The sequence below is a fragment of the Urtica dioica genome, chromosome 7 (genome assembly GCF_054948205.1).
Source record: "Urtica dioica subsp. dioica isolate 48M chromosome 7, U.dioica_male_clone48M_v1_H2, whole genome shotgun sequence".
In the NCBI taxonomy this organism is placed as follows: Eukaryota; Viridiplantae; Streptophyta; class Magnoliopsida; order Rosales; family Urticaceae; genus Urtica; species Urtica dioica.
Genome location: NC_142762.1, coordinates 29,870,030 through 29,878,937, shown reverse-complemented (window position 1 = coordinate 29,878,937; position 8,908 = coordinate 29,870,030). Strand labels below are relative to the sequence as shown.

Here is an 8,908-nt window from a genome sequence, read left to right as displayed (position 1 = left end):
GAGATGAAAGATACTGAGGATGACATCGCCCAGTATGAGGCCGAGTATGCTGCCATCGCCGTCCCTGAGGTCGAAGACATCCCGTTCAACCCCTACTCGGACCGATCTCCTGCCGGCGCCTCTGCGACCGAAGTCGAGACCGCCGCCATCGATGAGCATGGTTCGATGCTCGATCGTACTGACGAGGTCCTCAACTCCATCCCGGAGGGGAACGAAAGGGGTGGCGGCGTTCACGCCCACTCCAGAGCGTCGAGACGTCGAAGTCGAACCCCGTGACCAAGCTTAAATCTTTTCCACCCGTCTTTTTCTTTAATTTTTAATAAAAGTGTTTATTTTATTTTTGGGGACCCGTGTGTTTTGGTCGAAGTTTTTATCGTTTTTGATACAATTGTAGGGGGCTTCGGTACCTCTATTTTATATTTGGATTATTATTATTATTATTTATATATTTTTTTGTTATATTTTGTGCAATACAATTTTATTTTTGGGATTTGCCAAGTCTTTTAGCTCGCCAAGTTTTCTTTTGCATGCACATATGCTTATTTTCTGTCTGGTATTTAGTCCGTCCGACCGATCTGAATATGTTTAAAATATTATTTAGTTCGCCCCCAGAGATAGCTCGGATTTGTAAAACCTGTTAAGTCTTTTAGGTTGTCCGTACTCGGCCTAAAAAGTTTCCCTTAAAGATTTCAGAGGATTCGCTAAGTCTTTTAGATTGTCAGAAATCTAAAAAGTTTCCCTTAGGCTGAGGTTCTGAATTGGTTCGTCGCTTAAAATCTGTCAAGTTGTTCGGATTATCGCCGGTCCGAAACGTTTCCCCTTAGATTTGAAGCCGAAGTCCGCAGATAAATTTACTTAAAATTCTGTTAAGTCTTTTAGATCGTCGGAGATCTAAAAAGTTTCCGTTAAGATTTTCGGACGAGGTCGACCCTTACGGGTGCGACCTCCGATGACGCTGTGAGATGTCGGTTCTCGCAGACGTCGTGAAGTATTTGCACTGTTGGCCTAGTCCGAGGTCGGGGTGGTCAGCCGAGGTGCGAGTTCCGTAGCTCAAAAAGGTGGGGGACTCTGCCTTTGTAGTGAAAGGCTACCTACGTACCCTTATGCAGGGATCAAGTCGGACGTAGTTCGATTCCTACTGGTTCGATTCCTACCGTTATTCTCTCTCTGCGAGCATAACCCGTCCCATTGCGACTCTGAAGGACAAGATAAAAACTTTCGGACTTGAAGTGCCGCTATACCGTGGAATGCGAATCTTTCCGGTATCTCCCAGCTGCACTTCAGTGATATTTCTGGCGAAAGAAGTCCGCCTTGTTTCTTCAACGAGGCGATCTATCTCGGGGGGCTGAGCTGGTTGCAGAATGAAATTCTGAGCGAACAGCTCTCAGTTCGGCCGTTATTGATTCCTTGAATCGGTCTAGCTCGGTCATGCTGGGTTCGCCCCCGTGAAAGAGGCGAGGTCCCGAATGTGCTGGGGTGACCGCGGTCGCACCTACCGGGCTATGACGGGTCTGATTCATTCCGCCAAAACGCTGTGGGATGAACGTTTGATAGGTCGCCGAAGGGCGAGGTCCTGCATTAGTCGGGAATGACCCGGATGGCGCCCTCCCAAGGGGAGGCAGAGGGAGGCCGGAAGGGTCGATCGTGACTTCTGCCGCGACTTCGCTAGTCGTCCCCCAAGCTATAAGCTTGTGCCGGGAGACGTGTCTGTTCCTTGGGCGACCTGTATCCCAGAGAAATGCAGATGGACTCCGGGAGGGAGAGCCCGGCTCGTTTGCGCAACCGAGGCTGCTTGACGAGCAGATTCCGACGCGGTCATATCTCCGGATCCCACCTGAGGGTCCGGGGTGTTTTGAGGAGTTGAGAGAGTATTCAACCGGTCATTAAGAGCACGGTTGGTCTCAGCTTGCTCATCTATTTTTTTGGTCAGCATATCCAGGATTGCCCTGATCCCCGGGGGGATCTCCTCTCCGGATTCGTAATGAGTCGGAGTGGAAGACATGATATTTTTTTTACGAACTGCTTCTTCCGAGATTGGTCTTTCTGAACTTTCCCACAGACGGCGCCAAATTGTTGATGTCGATATCAACAATAAAAAATAAAAGAATGCTAAGATATTATATTTTAGGTGGATTTCGAAAGACGTCGTATAAGAAACAATATAAAAATAAAAACTATAATAATTGAAGAATATTAATTAATTATATTGATCGTGAAATGAATTACAAATGGGGCGAGGTGACGAACTCGATAAGACGAGCTCAAGACAACGATTACACAAATACGAAAAATGGGAATCAAGAGCTGTGTTTTTAAGTTTGCATCTCCGAAAATCGTCGTCTCCTCTTCTATTTATAGGCGAGATGGAACCTTCTGGCCGAAGACACGTGTTCATCGATCCATACTCCTCGTCAAGGCTGAAGTCGTCTCAGATCCGGTCTTCGCGGCGTGGTCCTTTCCTTGATTGACCGATTCTTCTAGCCGAGAGGACTTGATCGAGCTGGAAAACGTAATTGGACTTGGGCCGATCTGACGAGATCGAATTGAGCCCAATGTTGATTTCGTGGGCTGACAGTTGAGATCGTGATAGGTCCGTAGTTGATTCCGTGGGTCAGTCTTCAAGTAGATATTGGGCTTTGGTCGGGCCAAAGCCCATCCGAGTTAATTATTTAAATAACTAAATTTTTAATACTCCCACACTAATCTAAAAATATTTTGTTTTGTTGGGTACATCTTGTATTTCAGTTTCATTACGAGAATAGCTCGTTTTATTATGAGAATAAATTTTTTGCAGTTTTTTATTTTTATTTTTTATTGTTGAGGGTTTTATAAAATAACGGCACACGCATTTAAAATTTTATAAAGTAATTTATTTATAGAATATTTGAATATTTGAACAATTCTGGGAATCACAATCTTAATGTAATATATTTGTGAAATTTCCTCAATTTGAATTGCCCTTTCTCGTCGACAGATTGGCCCATAGAACACATAGGACCATTATTGGGCTCATTCTTGATTGCTAGTCCAAAATACTTCCAAAACCTAAATTATTTATATTTGGACGAAAAAGGCAAATAAAACTCTCCAGTACACCTCGCTCGCTCACAACAAGTATCAATTTCCTACAACACCCGCCAATAGTTTGTGTGTCGAAAACAAAACACATTTCTTCTGTTTTCTTATTCTTATTATCCTCTTCGTGGAAACCCTAGGTTTTCTCGCGGATCTCCCCTCACGTTTCGTCGATGGCGGAGGAGGGCCTTTCTGTTGCGGTGGACACAGCGACGGCGAACCCTTCGCCATTGGATCTCAAGCGGAAGCTCGGGGATTTGGTGGCGGAGGAAGAAGCACCGGCCGAGCAGGCTGAACCCTCGGAATCCAACGGCGGCGATTTGAATTCGGTGGAGTCCGATGAAGCGGCCGTGAAGAGGCCTCGCCTCGATGACAAGCCTGACGAAGCTTCAGGTACGGCGATTCTTTTGTTAATCTAGGTATTCTGATGTATTTTTTGGAATCCTGTTAATTTGTCTGCTCAATATCATTTCCTTTCGGTTTTTACTATAAATGGGTAGTTTGGGGTACCCCGCTTTTTAGAATGCCTTTAGTTAACGACACTGTTATAGATTCGGTCTATATTTTCATTTTTGTAAATTTTTCCTGAGGATGATATAGGAACATTTTGCAGTTGGTCATATATCAGTCTGTTTGTGAAAAAAATAGAGATACACTTATGAAATCTGTCAGCGTGATTGTAATTGTTCAGTCACATTGATGTGTGAGTGCACGCAAGCTTGTAAGAACACGCTGGCCTTTTAAGCTGAATATACACGGCGGTTTCATTTTAATTTTTTGTGTCAGCTGGTGAAAATGGGCACGAAGTAAAGAATGCAGAAGAACCCACCGATAAAAGTGATGATCAGCCACTGCCTGAGGAGGTTTCTGGAACGGTGACCGAGGAAGTGCCCTCAAAAGATGTCAAACATTCAGATGGAAATGAAGAACAAGCGATTCAGCAAGAGCCTTCACAGGATGCCCAGCCAGGAGAAGATCAATCTACTCAGCAAGAGCAAGAGCAAGAGCAAGAGCAAGCTACATCTGAAAGTGGTATTGTTACACGCAGAATGGAGATCCCTAACAACAAGGTTTGTTTTCTTTCTTGTGGTGGGTTATAACTCAAGCATTATGTTTTCCCAATCTATGATGTAGTCGACAAACTAATGTTATATTCTGAATGGATTGTATTTTTAACAAAGTTATGTAACCATCTGGTATCTGCTTGGTATGTTAGTTATTTATTTTGAAGGGCATTTTCATATTAATTCTGAAACTGTTATTGCAGGTTGGGGTTCTCATTGGAAAGTCTGGAGACACAATAAGATACCTCCAAAACAGCTCCGGAGCCAAGATTCAGATCACAAAAGATGTTGATACTGACCCACAGTCGACGAGTAGGCCTGTGGAAATGGTTGGATCTCTGGACAGTGTAAAGAAGGCAGAGAAGCTTATAAGCGCAGTCATTGCAGAGGTCCTTTGATCTTCCTTTCTTACCTACTTGGTTTGAATGCTTCTAGCTCTACCGCATTGCTTTAAGCTGATGTGGAGTTTTCTCTATGCTAGAAAATAAAATAAAGAATTTATGTCTAGTCAGTATGCTCACTCACAGGGTATTTCTGCAGGCTGAGGCTGGAGGTTCTCCTTCCCTTATAGCTAGAGGACTAGGTCTAGCACAGGCTGCCCCAGAGCAAATTGAGATACAAGTCCCAAATGAGAAGGTTAAAACTGTGATATAGTCTGATATTTTACAGCTTACTTAGCTTACTTTTTTTTTTTTTTTTTTTTTTTTTTTTTTTTTTTTTCCAGGTTGGTGTGATCATAGGAAAAGGGGGTGAGACTATTAAAGGTCTTCAGACTAGATCTGGTGCACGCATCCAGGTAGTTGATATCGTGTGCCGTGTCTTTATCCTGAGCGGATGATCAGTCTATGGTACTGAATACTAAATATTGTCCTTTGCTTTTTTAGTTGATACCCCAACATCTCCCAGAAGGGGATGAGTCCAAGGAACGGACTGTGCGAGTGACTGGTGATAGAAGGCAAATTGAAACTGCCAGAGAAATGTTAAAGGAAGTTATGAATCAGGTTAGTTGGTTCTGATATTTTGTTGATGTCGATGTTATAGTTTTTCTGCTTACGATGAATGGAAACTTAGTACTCATTTTATGCTCTCCTGAGATCTGCTCTATCTGCTCAACTTCGTCTGCTTTTTAATGGAATGTGGAATAACTTACTGTTCTTAATTTCATAATCTATTTATCGGCAATTGAAAAGTTTTCTTGATGTTCGCAGCGTTGTTATCCAATTATTAATTATGTTCCTGTAAATATACATTTTTTTTAATTTCATAATCTAATTTAGGTAGCGCTAGTTGTGGTAATTCTCATGTGTGTTAAAAGCTATTATGGTGGACCAGGTTGTTATGCTAACTTGTATTAGTTTTTATATGCATTGTTGATAGAGTACATAATTATATGTCAAAGTATCAGAATCAAACTAGTACACAGATATATGGTTGGATCAATCAATTTAATAACTTGTATTCTTTTAAATACTGGTACACTGACAGTAGACAGTCATGGTTAGATGAGTGTACTTTGTTCATTCTTGTTAGATACAGAATGAAATCATGAAGAATCCTAGTCGTATATGGTAGGACAGAACTGAGATATAAAAGGCTGGATAGCTGGTCATGACAATATTGCCTTTGAAAGCGGGAGCTGATTTTTATGATCATGATAAGAGTGCATTATGATGAGTCACCTTTTTCACATGATGGGAGTGTGTACGAACTGTGTTAGGGATGTCATATACATTCACTCCGAGATGTCAGTTAATTTATTTATGTTTAAGGTGCCAATTGCAAATTGGTTGGCTTTAAAACTGCAGATTGGGCTATTGCCTTTTCCATGGGGTCAGCATTGCTTTCTTGGTGTAGCAATAGACAACCTCTATTCACTGTCGCCCACTGAAGAAAGGTATCAGGCATTTAATCTCCCGAGTGAAGGATGTTTATAGTTGGTAAGACTGCTTTGAGACCTGATAATTAGATATCACAAATTAGCAAGACTTTTGATCGAGCCGTAGGGATGATGTTCTCGAATCCCCAAACATGTCTAGAAAACTTGACGCTGTCGATACTCGAAAATTGTATGCTTAACCTCTAGGAAAAGTTGAAGTGAGCTGTGTGTCTGAAACTGAATTTCTGTAGCTGAAGAAGATTAAGTGTAGGGACTAAATAGAAATGCATACTAGGTTGGAGGTACAGATACTTTACCTGTGCTGATGATCCTTGTTACTTGTGTGTTTGTTTAAAGGCAATATCCAACTTGCTGCTTGTTGAACTAGACATTTTTTATCCACATGCATAGTCTCTTTTCTTCAGTTTTGTAATACTTGCAATGCCTTATCTCTTAAATGTCTCGCTAATTAGTATTCAACAAGAAACCATTACATTCACCATGTCTAGTTACAATATGATTGGAAAGGCCAATTTTCTTAGAAACTGGAAAATGAATGTGTCTCTTGTTCCTTGCTCTTTTTCTCTAATTCTTTATTTATATCATTTGACTTGTGGAACATCTGATCTTCAATCGTCCAAGCTTCTCCATAGTGCAGATGAGGTAAAGGTTTGTACTATAATTGAAGTATTGATACATCTGTAGGATTGTCCTGAAAATGAGTTGTTCCAGTGTATCCTGTTTCGGTATAAGCCTTCCCAGTGCAGTCGAGATATGAGTGATTGTAGAAGATTAAGGGTCTTTTCATTGGTTCATATAAGATGGTAAAATTTAATGTGAGGTCAGCTCTGGAATTAATTTTTAACTTCACGGTGTTGTTTCCTGGGAAGCCATTCTACTATAAAAGTCTGTTCGTGTTAAATGTAGAATGATTTAAAATGCCTTACATGCTATTGTAGTTTTCTTCAACTTCATGTGCTGGCAATGAAGAAATGACCTTTTTGTAATCATGGATGTTTTAGATTATACGTGCGTATTTGCTATTGTTTTCTTGGAGATGTGTACTGTAAACCGGCATAGTTATTTTTGTTCAAGTAACATTTTCTGTGTACTTGTATATCTGATTCATTTCAAGACGTGGAAGATATTCATCTTTGAACTCTAGACTTATGCTTGCAAATTTAAACAGACTCCTCTCTGCCATCTAATTTATCCTCTTTTTTGTATATATATATTTATGTGTGATCTTGACTGTTCCCTGATAATCACATTTACCTTTTTGTGAGTAGATGAGGCTGTCATCTCACTCCGGCGGTTATACCCAGCAAGGCTACCGACCCCGTGGACCTCCCAGACAACAGCAATGGGGTCCTCGGTCTCATCATCACATGGGTCACATGTCATCGTACGATTATCCTCCGCAGCGAGGACCATATTCACCCCAGAATCAGCAGTACCCTCCTCATCGTGGTTATCCCCAAGGTTCGAGAAGCGGATACAGCTCTGGCGGGTGGGACCAAAGACCGCCCCCTCCCATGCATCATCAGCATGGCGGCTACGACTACTATGGAGGACAAAAAGGTCATTTCCCAGAGCCCGGGCACCCCCAACACTCTGCACCGCCACATGCCCACCACCCGCCCCCGAACACCGGAATGGGCCCCCCGCCACCGCCACATTCCCAACAAAATTACAATTACGGACAGCATCAGGCTCCGGAGTCTGCGCCGTATCCCCAACCGTCGACGCACCATCACCAACCACCGTACGGTCAGGGATACGAAGATCACGGTCCGCCTCCGCAGCAGCAGCATCACTACGGTGGTCCTCAGCCGTACGCGCACACAGGCGCCCCCCCGACTGGCTACGCTCCGCCGCAGCAGCAGTACGGTAAGCCGCCGTACGGGATGCAGTCCCAGGCGGGGCCGCCTCCCCAATCCTACGGCCCTCCCAGACCCAATCAACCCACGACGGATGGGTCATACCAAGGCCAACAGTCGTATAGCCAGGGCGTGCCACCTCAGCAACCGTATCCGTATGCCCCCCCGGCCCAGCAGCAGCCGCAGCCGGCCTACGCTCCGGCCTCTGCCGACGGGTACGGGCAGGTGCCAGCGCAGCAGCCGGTCGCGAGCTACGGGGCGTACGGGCAGGCGGGTCCCACTGCGGCCTATGGGCAGTACCCGTCCCAGCAGGGCTATGCAGAGCAGTCGGCGGCAGCGTATGGGTATCAGAGCACACAGGACCCATCGGGGGCGGCGTACGGAGCTGCCCCGGCGGCTGGGCAGCAGACTGTTTACACTGCTCAGGCCACAACGCAAGCCCATCAACAAGGCCAATCTGGTGGGCAGCAGCAGCATGCAGGTACATATGCTGGAAACACGGTGTCGCCTCAGCCTCAGCCTCAGCCGCAACCTCAGCCTCAGCCTCAGCCTCAGCCCGGCTACGCTCAGTACGACTCGACCCAGATGTATGCTGCTCCTCATTGAGTGTTGGTATATCTTGCCATCCCTTGCTCATTTTGTTTCCCTTTAGATCTATCAACACTCTTGTTAATTTTGTTTGACGATCTGATTTCTCTAGTTGTAATGCTGTGTAGTAAACCCTGAACTTCAACGATGAGTGCCAGTTTAGTAGCCTCTTAAAACTTCTCACCACATCTAAGTTATATTAATCTTTTTATGTTGAAATATCAGTTTTCGCATCTTTAAAGTAGTGTGTGTGTGTGTGTGTGTGTGGCATCTTGAAGTAAATAAATAAATCAAGTTTTTTAAAATTTGGATGATAAAGTTTTTGGAGAAAATAAAGAAAATGTTTTCAATGAGCGTATATAATAGTCATACAGTTTAATTGGAGAAGACTTGGAGAGATTTGTGGAATGTTGAAATCTAATTAT

At 43.7% G+C, this 8,908-nt stretch overlaps 1 protein-coding gene across 2 annotated transcripts; it reads left to right on the top strand.

Moving 5' to 3' along the window:
- Window positions 1-3,106: 3,106 nt before the first annotated feature.
- Window positions 3,107-8,702, top strand: LOC149390721 (KH domain-containing protein). Of its 2 annotated transcripts, none has more exons than XM_089619266.1 (7): window positions 3,107-3,468; window positions 3,862-4,145; window positions 4,343-4,528; window positions 4,680-4,775; window positions 4,864-4,935; window positions 5,024-5,140; window positions 7,305-8,702. In XM_089619266.1, the coding sequence occupies exons 1-7, from the start codon at window positions 3,249-3,251 to the stop codon at window positions 8,499-8,501; spliced, it is 2,172 nt and encodes a 723-aa protein (XP_089475392.1). In that variant the 5' UTR covers window positions 3,107-3,248; the 3' UTR covers window positions 8,502-8,702. The 2 variants fall into 2 exon arrangements, with proteins under 2 accessions (XP_089475392.1, XP_089475391.1); XM_089619265.1 differs by having other exon boundaries at window positions 4,864-4,938.
- The last annotated feature ends 206 nt before the right edge of the window (window positions 8,703-8,908 follow it).

Excerpts from the sequence above, each read along its gene's own strand:
- LOC149390721 (XM_089619265.1), top strand. The coding sequence starts at position 3,249 with ATGGCGGAGGAGGGCCTTTCTGTTGCGGTGGACACAGCGACGGCGAAC. Across the intron at positions 4,776-4,863 it reads TACAAGTCCCAAATGAGAAG|GTTGGTGTGATCATAGGAAA; the intron begins GTTAAAACTGTG and ends TTTTTTTTCCAG. Across the intron at positions 5,141-7,304 it reads TAAAGGAAGTTATGAATCAG|ATGAGGCTGTCATCTCACTC; the intron begins GTTAGTTGGTTC and ends TTTTGTGAGTAG.